Source organism: Xylaria bambusicola, assembly GCF_022495145.1.
Source record: "Xylaria bambusicola strain CBS 139988 unplaced genomic scaffold F5B22scaffold_1, whole genome shotgun sequence".
Taxonomy (NCBI): Eukaryota; Fungi; Ascomycota; class Sordariomycetes; order Xylariales; family Xylariaceae; genus Xylaria; species Xylaria bambusicola.
Genome location: NW_025953554.1, coordinates 1,108,570 through 1,130,081, shown reverse-complemented (window position 1 = coordinate 1,130,081; position 21,512 = coordinate 1,108,570). Strand labels below are relative to the sequence as shown.

At 50.9% G+C, this 21,512-nt stretch overlaps 1 protein-coding gene across 1 annotated transcript; it reads left to right on the top strand.

Moving 5' to 3' along the window:
* Positions 1 to 553: 553 nt before the first annotated feature.
* F5B22DRAFT_653082 (uncharacterized protein) lies at positions 554 to 21,501 on the top strand (the record flags this gene model as incomplete). Its single annotated transcript, XM_047979684.1, has 3 exons — positions 554 to 9,169; positions 9,236 to 19,009; positions 19,091 to 21,501. The coding sequence occupies exons 1-3, from the start codon at positions 577 to 579 to the stop codon at positions 21,499 to 21,501; spliced, it is 20,778 nt and encodes a 6,925-aa protein (XP_047836387.1). The 5' UTR covers positions 554 to 576.
* Positions 21,502 to 21,512: the final 11 nt, after the last annotated feature.

The window sequence follows — 21,512 nt, the reverse complement described above, 5'->3', positions numbered from 1 at the left end:
AAGCAAACAGAGGTACGTCTTTCGCGATGGAGATCATTCTTCTAGAAATCTACTACTACATATCAGGAACTTACTAGCCGCATCGCCCTAAGTGCTATTGGGACTAATAGGCGCATTTTCAACTTAACAACATAATTATAGAGCATGCCACGAGGACTGCACAGACCCTACATACAGTAATTTATAAGTTGACGCCGAGTCCGAACCACCTTTATGTAAGGGACCACCGAAATGGCGGTGGAGTCGGCATCCTTCGAGGCATATGGTGCCGTCGATCGGGGTGGATACCGCTAGCCTCACCTCATGCCGAGTCGAACGGTTCGGTGTGCTCGGAGGAGAATACAGGGACGATGCAGGGTCATGGGCTTCTTATATTGATCTTATGTAAGTTGGGCTATGTCTGTATCTTTCATAGAAGTCGTGATTTCAATTCTCTCAGACCCTCATATGTTATGTAACAAATCAACCTATCATTCTAGTGTACTATCGTTTATCTACTACAAGTTGACTCCTAGACTGTACCATTCTACAGAAACCATCTTCACTTTGAGGAGTTGAAGATTTCATAAAATAAACATGAACGATATGAGCGATACCATCACACATGAGGCTTCCCTAATAGGCGAGGAAGAAGCCACAACGATATGGAACATGAACGGCCCAGTACCGGCCTCCATTCAGGAGTGCATACATACTTTATTTGAAGCTCGAGCGGCGGAAAACCCGGACGCGCCAGCGGTAGACGCATGGGACGGCCGCCTGACTTATGGTGAGTTGGAACAACAGTCAGCGCGGCTGGCATGCGATCTTTCCCGCTCTGGTGTTGGTCCCGAGGTTGTCGTGCCACTCTTATTTGAGAAGTCGATATGGACACCAGTGGCCATGCTTGGTGTGCTCAAGGCCGGCGGTGCCTTCGTGCCCCTGGATGTGAACCAGCCCGAGGATAGGCTACGCCAGGTCGTCGAACAATGCGAGGCTAGGGTCGTTTGCGCCTCTGAGCGCAGACGAGAGCTCTGTTCGCGCATACAGGCAGTGGCACACATCGTGGGCCCAGAGTGGTGGCGTGAAAAATCTGAGAACGAGGCCGCTGTACCACTTGAACCTAACCCATCTTGGCCTATGTATGTCTGCTTCACTTCAGGCAGTACAGGGAAACCCAAGGGGATTGTCATCACGCATTCTGCCTTTAGCAGTGCTCGCCACTATCAGGCAGATGCTTTCTGCTTTCATCCGGGGGCAAGGGTCTTTGACTTCGCATCCTACAGTTTTGATGTGGCCGTCTACAATGCCATGATGACATTGTCAATCGGCGCTTGCCTCTGCATCCCGTCTGAGGAGCAGCGAATAGGGAAACTAAACCAAACATTACGATCCATGGCCGTGACCATGGCGGCTCTAACTCCTTCAGCTTCTAGGCTCTTGGAGCCGGAGAGCTTGCCGAACTTGCAGACGCTAATATTATCTGGTGAAGCTGTGAGCCATGGCGATCTAGAAAGGTTAAGGCGTGGCAGCTTCCGCGTTCTCAATGCATATGGTCCTGCAGAGTGTACGCCAATGAGCACTCTGAACTCCCACGCAATCACATCAGGAACTTCCATCAACATTGGAAAGGCAATAGGAGCCCTGACTTGGGTCGTAAATCCAAATGATCATACCAAGCTTGTACCCCGGGGCACAACCGGAGAACTTCTACTTGAGGGACCAATACTAGCACGCGAATACATGAAGGAGCCTGAAAAGACGGAAGCTGCATTCATAAACGACCCTCCTTGGCTGCTCAGAGGTGCTAGAAGCTGGCCGGGTCGTCATGGTCGCTTATATAAGACTGGAGACCTTGTTTCATTTGACACCGATGGGAATTTACATTTCGTCGGCCGTAAAGATGCGCAAGTCAAACTCCATGGTCAGAGACTTGAACCTGGCGAAGTGGAACACCACTTACGACGATGCATGTCGGCAGACGACAAATTCATTGTAGATGTTATCGAGCTCGGAGGCGAGAAAAGTCGACCCATGTTAACAGCGTTCCTGACAGGGCAACAAGGATGGTCCGATTCGAAACTCATTGTCGAGGGATTAGAACTAGTACATCCGCATGAAGACGTCGAGGCAGCACTGAAACGGGCTCTACCATCATACATGGTTCCTACGTTATACCTCCGAATTCCCGCAATCCCCTTGGCCAGCACAGGGAAAGCAGACCGACGTCGTCTTCGGGCAATGGGGGCAACAATTTCCCCGCAGCGCCTTGCTGAGCTTCGTGTATTAGCTAGGCAAGGGGCAGAGCCGCGAACAGACAATGAGTTTCTTCTGCGGGGCCTTTGGGCAAATGTGCTCGATATCGATGCAACTGCTATCGGACTAGACGACGATTTCTTCCGACTCGGAGGCGACTCGCTTGCTGCCATTAGACTAGTTGGTGCGATTGGAAAGGTCGGCTACGGTCTCACTGTTGCAGCTATATTTGGAAATCCGAGCCTTGGGTCACAAGCTCGACTGCTTACTGATGCTGTGACACATAACTCGGAACCCATACCGCCATTCGCTCTTCTCGAAAGCAAAGACGAATCACCACATATACGCCGGACCCTAGCTGAACTCTGCAACTTAGCAGACTCATCTATGGTTGAAGACGCCTACCCATGTACCCCCTTGCAGGCAGGTATCTTCTCCCTTGGCACCAAGCGGGATGGCGACTACGTGCTTCAGGCCGTACTTGAAATACATGACAATTGCCAAATTGATCGGTTCAAGGCATCATGGGAAGAGATACTCCAGCAGACGACCGTACTTCGAACAAGAATTGTAGAGCAAGCAAAGTTGGGGTTGTTACAAGTTATCTGCAAACAGGATGTTCAATGGTTGCAAGCCAACGACTTGGACAGTTATCTTGCAGAGGATAGCTTGAAACCTATGGGACTAGGCGATGCACTCTCACGGTTCGCCTTAGTTGGCGATGTGGCCAAGCCACGCTGGTTTGTCTGGACTGTACACCATGTTTTGTACGACGGGTGGTCACTGCAACAAGTCACAAACCTCGCCAAACAGGTCTTCCTGGGAAATGCAAATAGAGATGCAATCGCCCAGCGACCCAATTTCAATAGCTTTGTGTCCCACATTCTCAAAGATGGCGTTGAAAGGATGAATATGGAGGCATATTGGGAGTCGTACTTCGCGAATAGCGAATCCGCTACATTTCCTGCGTTGCCAATGGCGGTTAGGGAGCCGGTGGCTAATGCCACTCTCGAATTCAGCCTTCCATCAAGGACACGCACCGGTGTGACGCTATCTACCATGTTACGTGCGGCGTTGGGCCTTGTCATGAGCCACCATACAGGGACTACAGATGTCATTTTTGGTTCAATTGTATCAGGGCGTACCGCCCCTGTTGCTGGTATCGAGGATATTCTAGGGCCGACAATAGCCACGGTGCCCGTCCGTGTGCAATCACCCAATACCCAGACAGTATCAGAATATGTCAACAGCGTGCAACGAGACATGACAGAGATGATTCCACATGAACAAATTGGATTGCAGCGTCTCGCGAAGCTTAGCAAAGAAGGCCGAGATGCGTGTCGCTTTCAAACTTTACTTGTTGTCCAGCCACAAAAGGATGAGATAGAGTCCGATAACGTATTTGGAGAATGGCAAACGTCTTCAACCCAGCAACGGTTCTCCACCTATGCCATTACGTTAGAATGCTTTATTATGGACGGCGAGGTACAGGCTCGAGCGAGCTTTGACACTAGAGTTGTGGACGAGTGGAGGATGGGCCAAATCCTACGGCAGCTTGGCACTGTGCTCGATCAGCTGGCTGCGGCCCCAGCAGATCGCACAATTGGCGAGATTGAACTATTGACTACGAAGGATAAATCTGTTATCAGCGGTTGGAACAATCACGACATCAACGTGGTGAACGATTGTGTGCATAAACGTATTGCCGCCAATGCGCAGACTCGACCAGATGCCCCAGCTATAGACGCTTGGGACGGTAAACTAACGCATAAAGAGCTGGATGACCTTGCCACTCAGTTATCGTATCATCTTCGTGCCTTGGGTGTTGGCCCGGATGTCTTTGTGCCTTTGTGCTTCGAGAAATCGATGTTCGCCTTGGTTGCGATGCTTGGTGTGCTGAAGGCAGACGGGGCTTTTATGCTCCTTGATCCCGGTGTCCCAGACCAGAGAATGAGGCAACTATGCAGTCAAGTCGGTGCGAGCGTTGCTGTCACCTCCCCGACTTACCGGTCTAGGCTATCTGACTTTGTCCCGAAAGGTTTAGTCTTGGATTGGGAGTTCTTCAAGACACCCGTACCATCTGTACCGTCACACAGCCATCAATTGTCTGATCCAAGAAATGCCGCCTATATCATCTTCACTTCAGGAAGTACAGGCGTGCCCAAGGGTGTTATAATAGAACATCGCTCCTACTGCTCTGCTATCATTAGTCATCACGCTTTGAACGTAAACAGCAACACGCGCTCTTTGCAGTTTGGATCTTACAACTTCGCTGGCGCCATTCTTGAAATTCTGATGCCACTTATACATGGAGGCTGTGTCTGTATTCTCTCGGACGAGGAGCGCGGTGCTGAATTAGCACCCGCCATTAGGCGGCTCAATGCCAATTGGGCATTTTTGACCTCTACAGTACTCGCTAAGCTCGCTCCAGAAGATGTGCCGTGTCTGAAGACGATGTGTATTGGTGGTGAACCCATCAGAAGCGTCCAGATTCAAACGTGGGCCTCCAAGCTTGAACTGCGCCAAACATATGGATCATCAGAACTCTCCGGGGTCGTAGGATCTGCTAGACTAAGCGACTCATCAACGCCTACCGACGTCGGTCGGGCTTTGAGCGGCAGAATCTGGCTCGTGGATCCAAACAATTTCGACCGACTCGCTCCGCTCGGAGTAACGGGTGAGATCATTTTTGAAGGCCAAGTAGTTGGCCGTGAGTACATCGGACAGCCGCAGAAGACAGCAGAAGCTTTCATCCGTACACCTGCCTGGAGGGAGTCATTCGGCCCCTGCACGTCGCGATTCTATAGAACTGGTGACTTGGCAGTGTATAAGAATGACGGGACAGTCCAGCTGCTAGGCAGAAAAGATACTCAAGTGAAGTTGCGCGGACAACGTATTGAGGTTGGTGAAGTTGAACAGCAAGCAAGGTTAGCAACTCCGGATGTACAGGAGGTTGTTGTAGAACTTACTACCACTGCCGAGAGCACGCGAGGTCCAGAGCTTGTAGCATTCCTCGTCCTGCGTAAGAGCCAAGAGCAGTCAAGTATGGAAGAACACGAGCAAAAAAAGGCCATCGTCAAAATTCTTCAACAAGTCCAAGCCAGATTGGAGAGCGTTCTACCCTACTACATGGTTCCGTCACTCCTTGTGCCCATATCAGAACTCCCGCTCACAGCGTCCAAAAAGACGGATCGCAAGCGTCTCCGAGAGATGGGACCGGAACTCTCCGCTGATCTTAAGCTTCAGGAGCTTCGTAAGCTGGCCGCGGCCAGAGAGAAGAGAAAGCCTCGTACAGTCGCCGAGCGACGCCTACTTGGCCTGTGGGCAGAAGCGTTAGACATTGATGCTGACAGTATTAGCATTGAAAACAGCTTCTTCCAATTAGGGGGAGACTCTATGGCCGCTATGAAACTTACCGGAATAGCCCGCAAGATGGGAATTTCTCTGCCAGTTGCCAACATTTTCCGGAATCCCACATTCGCTGCCCAAGCCCAGGTCCTCACAAGCACAGCGCCCGATGCCGATGAATGCGTCCGCCCTTTCGCTCTTGTCGTGAAAGACCAAGCAGTTTCCGGGCTTCGGAAAGAGCTCGCGGCTCTATGCGACGTTGAAGACTCAGTTATCACAGATGCATATCCTTGCACCCCTCTACAGACAGGCCTGTTGTCGCTCACGGCCAAGCGAGATGGTGAATACATCATGCAGGCTGTACTAGATCTACCAGAAGGCATACAAATTGATACCTTCAAAGCAGCCTGGGATGCGGCCGTGCAGACAATAGCCATCTTACGCACTCGAATAGTACACCATCATCAACTTGAGCTTTTGCAAGTTGTCTGCGACCAAGAGATCTCGTGGAACCAAGCGTCCGATCTTGAGACTTATTTGGAGCAGGATAAAGCCAATGCTATGGGTCTTGGCCATTCATTATCGCGCTATACCATAGTCGATGATGGAAAGCCTCGACAGTTTGTTTGGACTATCCACCATGCACTGTTCGACGGCTGGTCACTTGGCTTGATTCTAAACTTTGTGTATAACGAGTACGCCAGGGTCCAAAGTGTGAAGCCTGCCCCTTTCAATTCCTTTGTCAAATATCTGCGTTCTTTCCCCGATACCGAGGCGAGCAAGTACTGGCAATTATACTTGGCTGATGGCGACTTCGCACCATTTCCTCCCTTGCCACCATCCGTGTCAGAACCGATGGCAGATGCAACCATCAAGCTGGAGCTACCACCTTTGGCCTTGAAAGCAGAGACGGCGACGAGTTCCATGTTGCTTCGTGGTGCTCTAGCTATTCTGATACATCAGTACACTGGCTCCTCAGATGTACTGTTGGGAGCAACCGTCTCCGGCCGGAGCGCTCCGGTAGCAGGTATCGATCAAATTGCTGGTCCCACCATTGCAACAGTTCCTATCCGGATACAAGTAGACAGAGAGCAGCTTGTCGCAGAGTATCTCGACATAGTGCAACGAGACTCAACAGAAATGATTCCCTACGAACAGACGGGTCTTCAACGTATCGCAAAGATTGATACGAACGGCCAAGAAGCTTGCAAGTTTCAGACCTTACTCGTGGTGCATCCGCAAGAGGGTGAGGACATCGCACCAAATGATACCCTCGGTACATGGCACACATCGTCAACCAACAACCAAGGCTTTACTACGTACGCTGTAACGCTTGAGTGCTATCTCGGGGCCAATACAGTGAAGGTTAAGGCAAGTTTTGATTCTAGGATCATTAGCACTTGGAGAATGGAATCACTTCTGCGGCAACTCAGTTTCCTTGTTGACAAGTTATCGGAAGCGGACGCAGGACGTTCAGTAAGGGATGTCTGCTCACTAACAGAGGTAGATGTGGCAACTATATCATCCTGGAATAATATGGCCGGAATAGATGTGGCTGATTCGTGTGTCCACGACCTAATTGCCAAGCATGCCCGGCAGCAACCAGATCGTCCGGCAGTCAAGGCTTGGGATGGGAGCCTGAGCTATGTCGAACTCGAGCATCTCTCCGACAAGCTGGCATATCACCTAGCTATGAATCTCGGTGTTGGGCCAGAGGTCATAGTACCGCTCTGCTTTGAGAAATCTATGTGGACAGTCGTCGCTATTTTGGGCACGCTGAAGGCCGGTGGTGCTTTTGTTCTTCTTGACTCTGGGCTGCCTGATACTAGATTGGAGACACTCTGCCGCCAGACAAAAGCGACAATTTCCATGGCATCAGTCTCCTGTAAGACGAGGCTGTCTAAGTATACGAAGAACACCGTTATGGTGGACTGGGAATTGCTTCGATCACTACCAGATATGCGTCCAGCGCAGCCGAGATCGAAACCGAACAACGCAGCGTATATCATCTTTACTTCTGGCAGTACAGGCGAACCTAAAGGTGTGATAATCGAGCATAGATCTTATTGTTCCGCCGCGATCGGCCACGGGCGTCACATGAATATGAGTGCAAACACACGCGCCTTGCAATTCGGCTCTTATAACTTCGCTGGTGCTATCATGGAAATGCTCATGACGATGATCTATGGTGGATGTATTTGCATCCCGTCTGAGGAGCAACGAGGCACTCAACTGGTGCAAACCATCAGAGAACTGGACGCTAATTGGGCTTTCCTGACCTCAACCGTCTTGGCTAAAATGAACCCCGAGGAGGTTCCCTCTCTCAAAACAATCAACATTGGCGGTGAGCCTATTCGGTCTTCTCAAATCAAGCAATGGGCATCACACGCGAACCGCAACCTCCGCCAGACATATGGAAGTGCTGAAACCGCTGCGGTGGTTTCCTCAGCTGCGCTGAGCGTATCTTCCGGTACGGGAGACGTTGGGACTGCGACAACTGGCCGATACTGGATCGTGCACCCCGACGATCATGACGATCTTGTACCTATAGGGGCCCCTGGAGAGGTTATCATCGAAGGGCCTACAATAGGACGTCATTATATTGGTGACACCGAAAGGTCAGCCAAGGCTTTCATCTCCCCACCGGCATGGAGGAACTCGTTTGGCTCGCCTCTAGCTGCCTCTAGATTCTACAAGACCGGTGACCTTGCAACATATAACCAAGATGGCTCCATCGAGCTACTCGGAAGGAAGGATACCCAAGTCAAACTGCGCGGCCAACGTATTGAGACTGGAGAAGTTGAGTATCACGCTAGACTCTCCTCGCCGGCCGTGAAAGATGCAGTTGTAGAGCTAGTCAAGATCCAAGATAGCCAGTCGAGAGGGCCTGAGTTAGTGGGGTTCCTCGTGATAGACACAGACGGGGAAATGGCAGACCTACAAAAGCCTGGGGATGAATATATAATGAATACATCTCTCAACGAACTAACGAGAACGACAATCCGACGCACCCAGGCCCGTCTGGAGACTGTTTTGCCTCACTGGATGGTTCCCTCAGTCTTCGTCCCCATCTGGAAACTGCCCCTGACAGTCTCCGGAAAGACTGATAGAAGACGTCTCCGTCAAATGGGCGCAGCCCTTTCTCCTCAGAACCTTGAAGAGTTGAGGACCGCGACCCGTGGGGCAAAGAGACTTCCACGAACGAAGGCGGAATACCAACTTCGAGCTTTATGGTCACAGACACTCGGGATAGAGGCTGATTCTATTGGTGTAGATGATAGCTTCTTCCGACTAGGTGGTGACTCGATTGCTGCGATGAAACTTGTCGGGGCAGCTCGTGGAGTCGGTATCTCGTTGGCAGTTGCCGATATCTTCCGCAACCCTGTCCTCTCTGCTCAAGCTCATGTGGAAGCCAATTCAGTTCAGGAGATAGATAAGGAGCCGATTGCGCCATTTGCTCTGCTCAATCATAGCCACACGTCAATTGACCTCCGAAATGAATTTGGCGGTCTTTGTGGCCTGGAAGCATCGTTCATTGACGATGCTTACCCGTGTACTGCACTTCAAGAAGGGCTTCTATCTCTCAGTACAAAACGAACAGGGGACTACACAATGCAGGCCGTGCTGGAGCTATCTGACAATGTGGAGCCAGAGGGTCTTCAGACAGCATGGGAGAAAGTGGTGTCTCTGACTCCTATCCTTCGCACCAAAATCGTCTATTCTCGTCAACTTGGAGCGCTCGTGCAGGTTGTCTGCAATGAGGGTGTTAACTGGGAACGTGCCACAAATGTGGACGATTATGTTAGAAGGGACAAAACTGTCCCTATGGGGCTGGGTGACCGCTTATCCCGTCTCGCTTTTGTCGACGGGGATGGAAAGAAACCCAAGTTCATGGTATGGACCCTCCATCACGCATTATACGATGGCTTCACTATCCCACTTGTCCTGGACATGGTGGGCAAAGCATACAGAGGCGATCCGATTCTCCAGAGGACTGAGTTCAATGCGTTCGTCAAGTCAACGGTGCAGGAACATGTCACCGATGATGCTGCGGCATACTGGCAGTCTTACCTAGCCAATGGAGAGCATGTCCCTTTCCCTACTTTGCCTGTTCTATCCAAAGAGCCAAAAGCCGACGACTCCTTCGAATACACCCTTCCATTGAATATAAAGACGACAGAGGCGACTGTCTCGACACTTCTTCGGGCGGCAACGGCATTGATGATAAGTCAATACACTGGCTCAGCGGACGTCGTCTTTGGCGCCACTGTGTCTGGCCGTAATGCCGCCGTCGCTGGAATCGAAGAGATTATTGGACCAACTATTGCAACGGTCCCAGTGCGAGTCCAGCTTCGGGAAGACTACACAGTGCCAGATTTGCTAGAAAAGATACAGCAGCAAGCGACTGAAATGATAGCATACGAGCAGACTGGCCTTCATCGAATTGCTAGAATGGGCGAAGACTGCCGCCATGCATCCGCATTCAATACGTTACTTGTAGTGCAGCCGGAAGAAAAGCTACCGAGTGATGCTCTAGGCCAATGGCAAATATCAGACAACCAGGAAGATTTCGTGACATATGCACTTGCCCTAGAGTGTAACCTGAGGCCTAACGAGATAGCCTTGAAGGCCTGCTTCGACAGTGCCGTTGTTAGCAGGTTGCAACTGGAGCATATGATCTTCCAGTTAAGTAGCATTGTTATTCAACTAGCAGACTCGCCACCAGACCGACGTCTCGGAGAGATCAACTTATTAACTGCTAAAGACGAGGCAACAATCTGGAACTGGAACCAGACTGTCCCCGAGACTATTGAATTCCCTGTCCATCATATTATCAGCCGCCAAGAACAACAACAGCCAGACTCACCGGCAGTATCTGCTTGGGACGGTGAGATCAGTTATAAAGAGCTAGGCGAGCTGTCTTCCCGACTGGCAAAGTACATAACGAGCCTTGGTATTGGTTCTCGAGAACCGGGTGCCGAGAATATTGTTCCACTGATTTTCGAAAAGTCAAAATGGGTGGTGGTGTCAATGCTAGCCGTTCTCAAAGCCGGTGCTGCATTCCTGCTTATTGACCCAGACCAGGCGGCAGGCCGAAGGGATCTGATGCTGGCGGAGATCAGCGCCAAAATCATACTAACATCCAAGCGAAACGCAAATATACTAACCAATTTAGACTACAATATCGTACCTGTTGATGCAGATACTCTGTCGTCTCTGCCAAGCGCTAATCGCACAACTCACCCCAAAGTCCAGCCAGGCTCAGCAGCTTACATGGTCTACACATCTGGAAGCACTGGCCAACCGAAGGGCATTTTAATTGAACATTGTGCTCTGGCTTCTAGTACTGTCTATGGAGGGCGATCAGTGAACTTCGATAAGAAAACCCGCACTCTACAGTTTTCGTCTTACTCGTTTGACGCATACATCATGGAAATCCTAACGACGCTTGTTTATGGCGGATGTGTCTGCATGCCATCTAGCGAGAATCGACTAGCGGATATAGACAAGACCATCACAGACGGGCGGGTTAACACCATCATTTTGACTCCTTGCGTTGTCCGCTTACTCAAGCCAGCGACTGTTCTGACTTTGCGTACCGTTGTTCTGTGCGGCGAGACACCAATGGATGAAGACCTGCAACGACTTGTTACAGTGCCAGAGCTTTTCAATGGATACGGTCCGGCTGAATGCACAGTTGGTTGTGCATTCGGACAAATTGATTACAGCCAAGCGAGCGCCTACGTTGGAAAAGCCGTCGGTTCAGTATCATGGATTGTCCACCCCGAAGACCATGATCGTCTGGTACCTGTTGGAGCAATCGGTGAGCTTATTGTTGAGGGCCCGATTGTGGCTAGAGGGTACGTTGGTAGCCCTGTCGGTACGGCAGCATCTTTTATCGAAGCGCCGGCCTGGTTATGCCGAGGCACCAAGGACCACCCGGGTCGACAAGCCCGCCTTTACAAGACAGGTGACTTGGTTCGATACACCGAGAGCGGTGGTCTAACATACCTTGGGCGCAAGGATATGCAAATTAAGATTCGAGGCCAACGTTTGGAACTAGGCGAAGTTGAGCATCAGGCTCAAGCATGCCTCGGGCCGCATGCTCAAGTTGTAGCAGAAATGGTCCGACTCAATGGTGATAACCAGAAGGCAATTCTATCACTTTTCGTGGCTGGCGATCTGGATGAAGATGCCAATAGCCAGGACTCGTTCTACCATACAGTCCAAATTTCCGACGGTGTCGAGCTGGCACGAGCCTCCAGTGCATTGGAAGTGGCCTTGGCTCAGAGGTTACCACAGTACATGATACCTTCCCTATACATCCGAGTCGCAATTCTTCCTCTGTCAGCATCGGGCAAAGTAGATCGAAAACGATTGCGGAAGATTGGGGAATTTATATCAGCGAAGGACGTTGCTGAGATTCGGGCAACTGGCGGACAAGAAAAACGACAGCCAACAACTGAAGAAGAGCGTGTGCTTCGTAAAATATGGGCACAGGTTCTTAACCTTGAAGCTAACAACATCGGTATTGACGACAGCCTCATTAGACTTGGCGGTGATTCTATATCTGCCATGGTCATTGTGGGAGAGTCTCGTAATCTCGGGTTTGAACTAGGAGTAGCAGACGTTCTTCATCCAAATGGCCTGCATCATCTTGCCCAGAAAGCGCGACTATCATCAGACAATGCTAATAAGGTCATCCCTCAAACTCCTTACAAAGGTCCTGTCGAACAATCGTACGCTCAAGGAAGACTCTGGTTTTTAGACCAGCTGTATCCAGACTCTACAATGTATCTTATGCCACTAGCGATGCGAGTGAGGGGCAAATTACATCTCGGTGCACTTCATGCAGCACTTCTCGCAATAGAGAGTCGCCATGAAACCCTCAGAACCACTTTCACCGCTGAGGACGGCGTTGACCTGCAAGTTGTGCATCCATTCAAGCCTAGCGAATTGAAGATTGTCGAGATCGCTGAAGGCAACCTGTTGCACACTTTGCGACAAGAGCAGAACACGCCTTTCAATCTAGAGAGCGACGCTGGATGGAGGATAACCCTTTACCGACTGAGCGAAGAAGACCATGTTTTGTCAATCGTTATGCACCACATTATCTCCGACGGTTGGTCCGTGGGCGTACTCCAACGCGAGTTGACAACGTTCTACACTGCCTGCATTCATGGCCTGGATCCTCTGTCATCCGTAAGCCCGCTACCAATTCAATACCGGGATTATGCTTTGTGGCAAAAGATGCAGGATCAGGTGGACACACACCAGAAGCAACTTGACTATTGGGTTGCCGAGTTGGATAACAGCCAGCCAGCCGAGTTCTTGTGCGATAAACCTAGGCCGGATACATTGTCTGGAAAAGCAGAGGTTAAGGAGATCATGGTTGAAGGGCCGCTGTATAATGAGCTGATGCAATTCTGTAAGCGACACGAGGTGACGCCGTTCGTTGTGCTTCTCGCTGCGTTCAGGGCGACGCATTACCGCATGACAGGATCAAAGGATGCAACCATTGGCACAGCGAATGCCAATCGAGACCAAGCGCAGGTTGCCGACTTGATTGGATTCTTCGTCAACATGCAGTGCCTGCGACTTAAGCTTGATGATGAATCTTTTGAACAGTTAGTTCAGAAAGTGCAGGCGGCGAAGAAAGCATCACTGGAGAATCAGGATGTTCCATTCGAGAAGATTGTCTCCAAACTGAAGAATACTAGAGATCTGGCGCGTCAGCCATTGGTGCAGGTGGTTTTCACGCTTCACTCTCAAACGGACCTGGGGCAATTTAACCTGGAGGGTGTCGAGATTGATTCATTGAATATGGCATCAACATCGAGATTTGATCTTGAATTCCACTTCACCAAAGAAGATGTTGGCCTGAGAGGCGAGGTCGCATTCTCGACAGATCTGTTCGAGCCTAAGACGATTGACAATATGCTTTCACTTTTCCGGACAACTCTCGAGCACGGTCTTAGGGAACCTCAGATAGAAATAGGATCGCTACCACTAATGACGGAAGATGCTTATGCGACGCTCCAAGAGACTGGTTTAATCCAGCCCCATCATCAACCTACCCACGCGCCAGAATCTAGCGTTGTCAGCATCTTCCGCCAACAAGTTACTGCCTATCCCAACAGAATCGCAGTGAAAGATAGCCATGCGAAGCTGACATATTCTCAACTAGACATCAAATCTGACGAGCTAGCTCGGTGGTTGACCAAGCAGTCATTCGTCAAAGAAAAACTGGTTGGTGTATACTCGGAACGATCCTGCCAGACCATCATTGCATACTTAGGTATTCTGAAAGCCGGCTTGGCCTACGTTCCGCTCGATGTTAGAAGCCCAGCGAGCCGTGTCGAGAGCATTCTGTCTTCCGTTGAAGGCCGTAGGCTCGTCTTGCTCGGACGCCATGCCCAACCACCAAGCCTGGATCTAGAACATCTCGATTTTGTCGGTATTGATGACATTCTCGAACATGCTCAAAATGGCACTAACGGTCATGACGCCCTCGCTTCTTGCACTCCCTCCAGTGCGAGCCTTGCGTATGTCATGTACACTTCCGGCTCTACAGGCAAACCAAAGGGTGTGTTGATTGAGCATCGTGGTATCCTCCGACTTGCAAGACAAAACGATATCGTGAAGACCCTCTCGGCTGGTTGCACCATGGTTCATATGGGTAACATCGCCTTCGACATCACGACCTGGGAAATCTACCCGACCATCTTGAATGGTGGCACACTGATCTGTGTCGACAGTACTACGGTTTTGGACAACGACGCCTTAATTCAAATTTTCAAGAGCGAAAAGGTTCAGACTACCATTCTTACACCGGCTTTCTTCAAGCAGTTCCTCGTTCAAGCGCCTTCCGTCTTTTCTCAGCTGGAGTTACTGCTAGTTGGTGGCGATAAGGTAGACGGGCAAGACCTGGCGGCAGCAGGGGCTATTATGAATGGTAGAATTATCAATGCCTATGGTCCAACAGAGAATACAGTCATTAGCACATTCTACGACGTCCCTACTGGCGAGGAATTTACCAATGGAGTTCCCATCGGCCGCGCTATTGGCAATTCAGGTGCATACGTCGTGGACACAGACTTGCGTCTTGTGCCAATTGGAGTTATAGGCGAGCTCGTTGTTACTGGTGATGGTCTTGCTAGAGGCTACATGAACCCCGAACAAAATGCAAACCGATTTATTACCTTGAATATCGGCGGACAGCAACTCAGAGCTTACAGGACTGGCGATTATGTCCGCTATAGGCCTCTCGACGGCCACATGGAATTCTTCGGGCGAATTGATCTGCAAGTCAAGGTTCGCGGCCATCGTATAGAGCTTGGAGAGATCGAAAGTGCTCTAAAGCGCCACGCTTTCGTGAGAGACGCCGTTGTCGTTGCAGAGCATCGAAATGAGCAAGCGACACAGCTTGCAGGTTTCGTAACCATTGCCGAAGAAGACGAGAACGAAGGCGGTAATGCAGACGTAGATGATGATGAGGCGGAACAGCACGTCAAGCTATGGGAAACACTCTTCGACTCTGACAAGTACACCACTGTTGAAGACGTTCGCCCCGAGTCTATAGGCAGAGATTTCACGGCTTGGACATCGATGTACAGTGGGGAGCTCATCGCAAAGGATGAGATGAACGAGTGGCTTGACGATACTATTCGCTCCATACGCAATGGCGGGGAGCCTGGTAATGTCCTTGAAGTGGGAACAGGCACCGGTATGATTTTGTTTAATATCATCGATGGCTTGCGAAGCTATGTCGGTCTAGAGCCGACCTCAACGGCTATCGAATTCGTCGCCAAGACAGCCAGATCGATCCCTGGTCTACAGGAGAAGATTTACATGCAAAAGGGCACTGGATCAGATATCTGCCTTCTGGGGAAGGACAACTCTCCAGAACTCGCCGTGATTAACTCTGTTGCACAGTACTTCCCCACGCAAGCCTATCTTTTCAAGGTGGCAAAGGATCTTATTCAAATCAAGAGCATGAAGAGAGTCTTCTTCGGTGATATGCGATCCTTTGCTCTATTTGACGAATTCAAAGTCTCGAAGGCATTGCATCTTTTCGGCAAGACCGCACTTAGGGACGAAGTCGAGCGTCACATGGCTGAGTCGGATCGTGTCGAGACAGAGTTACTCGTTGATCCCGCATTTTTCACCTCTCTGAAGGATTCCTTCCCGAATCTCGTTGAGCATGTTGAAATCATTCCAAAGAGAATGAAGGCGACCAACGAACTAAGCAGCTACCGTTACAGTGCCATCTTACACCTGACAGATGACAGTAACCCCGTCCAGGTGCACAAGATTGGCGATAGTGACTGGATCGACTTCATGGAGGAAGGACTTGATCAGCAATCACTTCTACAACTACTTCGACAGGGCTGTTCAGCTGGATCAACTGTAGCAGTCAGCAATATCCCAAATAGCAAAAGTATCCTTGAGCGACATGTAGTCAATTCGCTAGTGAAGGATTCAGTTCAATCAGCAAATGACCGAGACTGGCTTCCATCTATTATTCGGGAAGCCGAGAAGTGCCATTCGCTCTCTGCACTTGACCTGCAAGAACTCGCCCAATCGATAGGTTGTCGAGTGGAGATTAGCTGGGCTCGACAACACTCCCTACGTGGTGGTCTTGATGCAGTATTTCATCATCATCAGCCACCCGTGGCCGGCAGCAGGGTTCTGTTCAATTTCCCAACCGACCACGCCAAGGATGCTTCCCGCGTGCTGACCAGCCGACCTTTACGACGACAGCTAACAGAGAAGGTGCGCGGTCAGCTCCACGAGCTGGTCCGGGATACGTTACCTTCCTACATGATGCCTCAGTCAATCACTGTGTTAGACAAGATGCCAGTTACCGAGAATGGAAAGGTCGATCGTCGGGCACTGGTCCAGACAGCCTCTAAGGTCGTGATCCCGCGAGGAACGAAGCAACAGCCAACCTCGTTGATTGGAAAGCAGCTGCAAGGGATATGGGCTCAGGTCCTATACGTCGACACGTCGACTATTGGCATCGAGGATAACTTTTTCCAGCTCGGAGGTGACTCGATAGTGGCGATGAAGGCGGTGCCACTAGCTCGTGATATCGGCATTGAACTTTCTGTTGCGGATATCTTCAGGCATCCCACACTTGAAGCATTGGTTGAATCCCGCAAGACAGCGACAAATGGACACGTAGAGAGTGTGCGGCCATTTGCACTCTTCGCAGACAGTCAAGATATTCGCAAAGAGGTGGCTGTTCTTTGCGACACAGATTCTTCGACCGTTGAAGACGCGTATCCTTGTACATCCCTGCAGGAAGGCTTGTTGTCGCTTACAGCTAAACGACCAGGCGACTATGTTATGCAAGCCATCTTCCAGATCTCCCCCGATGTTGACATTGTACGCTTCAAATCGGCATGGGAATACGTCGTAGCTTCTACCCGCATCCTACGCACCAGGATTGTCGAGCATGAACAGCTGGGCGTGATCCAAGTTGTGACAAAAGAAGGCATCGCTTGGAGCGAAGGCGACGAACTTGAAGAATACCTTCGAAAGGATGCCACGGACCTCATGGGCATCGGCAAGCGTTTGTCGCGCTTTGCGATTGTAACTGAACATGACGTTAGCCAATCTCGCTGTCTAGTGTGGACGATACACCACGCCTTATACGACGGGTGGATGCTTTCGCGCGTTATGAGTTTGGTACATGACACATATAATGGTAACACTGCTTTGACTGAACAGCCGGGATTCAACGTATTCGTCAAGCATCTTCTTGATGCCCGAAGTAGCGATGCTGAAGCATACTGGCAATCGTACTTAGCGGATGCTGAGTTCGTTCCTTTCCCCACACCGCCAGCGTTGCCATTCTATGAGCCAGTCGCAGATGCTGTGCTTGAGACTGGACTTGCGCCAAGAGTCAAGTCGGAGTTTACCATGTCAACTATGATCAACGCAGCACTTGGTATCCTCATTTCTCAATACACGAATGTTACGGATGTTATCTTTGGTACAGTTCTATCCGGCCGAGATGTGCCACTCGCAGGTATCGAAGATATCATGGGCCCGACAATCGCGACAGTCCCTACGAGAATTCGGCCACATAAAGGTCACACTGTCCGCGAGTATCTCCAGACAATCCAGAAGCAGAATACCGAGGCTGCTGTATACCAACAGACAGGTTTGCAGCGGATTTCGAGCATGGGCGAGAATGGTCGTCGCGGCTGTGGCTTTCAGACATTACTCGCCATACAGCCAGAAGATGAAGGGCTATCCGAAGATCATGGTCTCGGATCTTGGAAAACGTCAAGTGCATCGAAAACATTGGGTGCAACGTACGCCCTCCTCCTCGAATGCCTCCTCGGAGCCGACGAAGTAAGAGTCAGGGCAAGCTTCGATACTAGGGTCATCAGTAAATGGCAAATGGAGAACTTCACTCAGCAGCTCGGATTTATCATCAAGGAACTCGCAGCCGCTAAGCCGGGCCAACTTGTGGAAGAAGTAGGATCCTTGACGTTGGAGAATGAAATCACTCTATGGAACTGGAACAAGACTGTGCCAGTGGCCATTGAACGCTTGCTACATGAGAGTATCAGCAAGCAAGCGAAAATTCACCCAGACACGCCTGCAGTGGACTCTTGGGATGGAAAGCTGAGTTACCAGGAACTGGATGCTCTTGCTGGGCGCGTGGCGGAGCATTTAATCGCGTTGGGTGTCGGGGATGGAATCATAGTTCCCCTGTTCTTCGAAAAATCAATATGGGGAGTCGTAGCTATGTTGGCTATCCTTAAGGCGGGCGGTGCTTTCGTAGGCATGGACACCTCGCAAGCAACTGATCGAAGAGAGCGAATCCTCAACAACATCAACGCCAAAGTCGTACTAACCTCTATTGAACATGCCGATATCTTGGGCGATTCCAAGTATGCCATTGTACCAGTCGGTCCTCGCGCGCTATCAACTACTACCAACCCCACCAGAAAACTTGCGTCCAGCAATGGAGGCGGCTCCAGATCAGGCGCGACCATAGATTCGACCGCTTATCTCATGTTCACTTCTGGTAGCACTGGACAGCCTAAAGGTGTCCGAATCAGCCATCTTGCAGCAAGCACCAGCTGCTTCCACCACGGGCGTGCATTCGGCTTCAGCGCAAGTACGCGAACGTTGCAATTTGCAGCATATACCTTCGATATTGGTTTTACCGAAATTTTCACGACGCTGTTGTTTGGGGGATGTGTCTGCGTGCCATCTGATGATGAAAGATTAACGGCTATCGAAGCTAGCATCAACCGCATGAACGTCAACCTGTGCTTCTTGACGCCGACTGTGTCTCGCTTGATTCGACCGAGCCAAGTCCCTTCTGTGACGAAGATGCTCTTGGGAGGTGAGAAGATCACTGATGATGACATCAACCGATGGAGAAGCCCAACATGTACATGTAAGTATTCGAAAACTCTTCCGTGTCAATTAAGTATCATTGCACCTATAGTATTAAAGAAGTTACTGACGTATGCCACAGTTTTCAATGTGTATGGACCTACAGAGACTGCTGTTGTCTCTAATGTTGGCAATACAAGTACGGGTTCCAGAGGAGGTTCGTGGCTAGGACATGCCACCGGCGCTTGCTTGTGGGTCGTGTCGCCCGATGACCCCAACCGACTTATGCCTATCGGGGCAGTAGGTGAGCTTGCGATTGAGGGACACATTGTCGGACAAGGCTACCTCAACCGGCCCCAGGAGACTGCGGCTGCTTTCATCGACAGCCCAGAGTGGTTGCTCCGCGGTACCCAGGGCCGGCCGGGCCGGAAATCATTACTATACAGGTCCGGAGACTTGGTCAAGTATAATGAAGACGGCACTCTGGACTTTGTCGGCCGAAAGGATAACCAAGCGAAGATGCGAGGTCTGCGTATTGAGCTGAACGAAGTCGATTTCCAAGTCCGCGAGAGCGTCCCTGACGCCGCTCAGGCCGTCGCAGAAGTGACAGAATTGGCGGGAGAAAGCAACAGGCCAATACTCTCAGTTTTCCTTCGTACCGAGAAAGATGACAATGGACCCGATGGATTTATTTCCAGCCCATTCCGCGCTGTCACAAGCATAACAGAGAACGTTTCGTTGGTGTGGTTACATCCGGAAACCGAGGCTGCTATCTCGCAACGATTACCCCCGTACATGGTACCGACATTGTATTTTCTGCTCAAGAAACTGCCACTCAATATTTCTGGAAAAGTAGACAGACGAAAGCTACGCGAAATTGTGTCCTCTCTTTCACCACAGAAAGTGGCAGAACTGAAGTCGCTCGCAAAGGGTGGCAAGCGGGCGCCGCGCACACAGACGGAAGAGACACTACAGCGTCTGTGGGCTCAAATATTAGATATTAGCGGGGAGACTATCGGCGTTGACGATAGCTTCCTTGGTATCGGTGGTGACTCTATCACAGCTATGAGACTTGTCGTGTCCGCTCGCAAGGCTGGTATCGCCCTTACTGTCATGGATATCTTGAAACATGGGTCACTTGAGACCCTGGCCGCATACCAAGACAAGAAGACTGGCGAAACTCAACCGCGTCTTTCCGTTGAGCCTTTCTCCCTGCTGGACCCTGCTCAGAGAAGTGGTATCATTCAGTGGTCCAGCCAACTGCTCAAGAATCGGGAGATCGACGACATTTATCCTTTGACCGGATTCCAGCGAGATGTCATAAAGATGAGTCTGCAACGGCCCCAAGAAAGCCTGAACTACATTTTTATCGACTTTAGCGCGAACTTGGATGTCGATAGACTCAAATCCAGTTGCCACAGCGTAGTTGAGCGCTATTCTCTACTGCGTTCCGCTTTCATCGAATTCAAAGGGACATATTTCCAGGCTTCTCTCGCGCAACTACCACTGCAGATTCCCGTGCTTGAAACCACCGAGGACATTACTTCCGTTTCTGAGAAGTTGTGCCTCCAAGACGCGGAATCAGGCTTCCGACTCGGACGTTCTCCCACCGCATTCATGCTCGTCCGGAGCAAGTCTCAAGGCCACAGACTCGTCCTCCGGCTATCCCACCTTCAGTACGACGGCTTCTGTCTGCCCACTCTTATCACAGCCGTTCTAAACATCTACCGGGGCGTTGCCCCGCCTCCAGTGACACAGTTCTCGGAATTCTTAGGACATAAGCGTGACCGGCTAGCTGCCTCATTAACCTACTGGAGACGACTCCTGCAGGGTTCATCACTCACCAACATCTCGGAGATTCTCATCCCCGAGGACCGACGCGCCGGCGTCGAGGCCAGGCCCCGCGAGAAAATCATCGTAGAGGACAGCGTCCTCGTTCCACAGCTCCCAGCAGGCATCACATTGGCCTCCGTCGTTAGCGCCGCCTGGGCAATCATTCTAGCACGTCTTACAGGAACCCGAGACATCATCTACGGTAGCCTTGTGTCTGGCCGCGACGTGTCAATGCCAGGCATTGAAAACGTCGTAGGACCTTGTCTTGATATTGTCCCGGTCAGAGCCCAGCTTTCATCCCACCAAACCAGCTTCTCTCTCCTCCGCTCCATCCAAGAGCAGAACCTCGCCGCGCAGTCCCACTCCCTCGGCCTCGACGAGATCATCAAGCACAGTGTCGATTGGCCCGTAAACTCGGACTTCGACACCACCGTGCAGCACCAGAACACCTCTGACGAGAGCGCTGAGTTCAAACTAGATGGCGAGACGCTGAAGATGAGCTGGCTAGATAACCCGAACCAGGTCCCGCCGCGCATGGTCGTCATGTCGTACCCGGCGAGAGGCGGAGTTCGCATCCAGATCGTTGCAAACAGCCATATCATCCCCGCCGCCGCGGCCAAGGCGCTACTCGCTGCGCTATGCGACGCCGTTGGAGCACTCACCGAGACCCAGGATCAGAAGGTGTCGTCGTTGATTGAGAGAATAGGAAGCGAGTCATGACATGAGAGAAG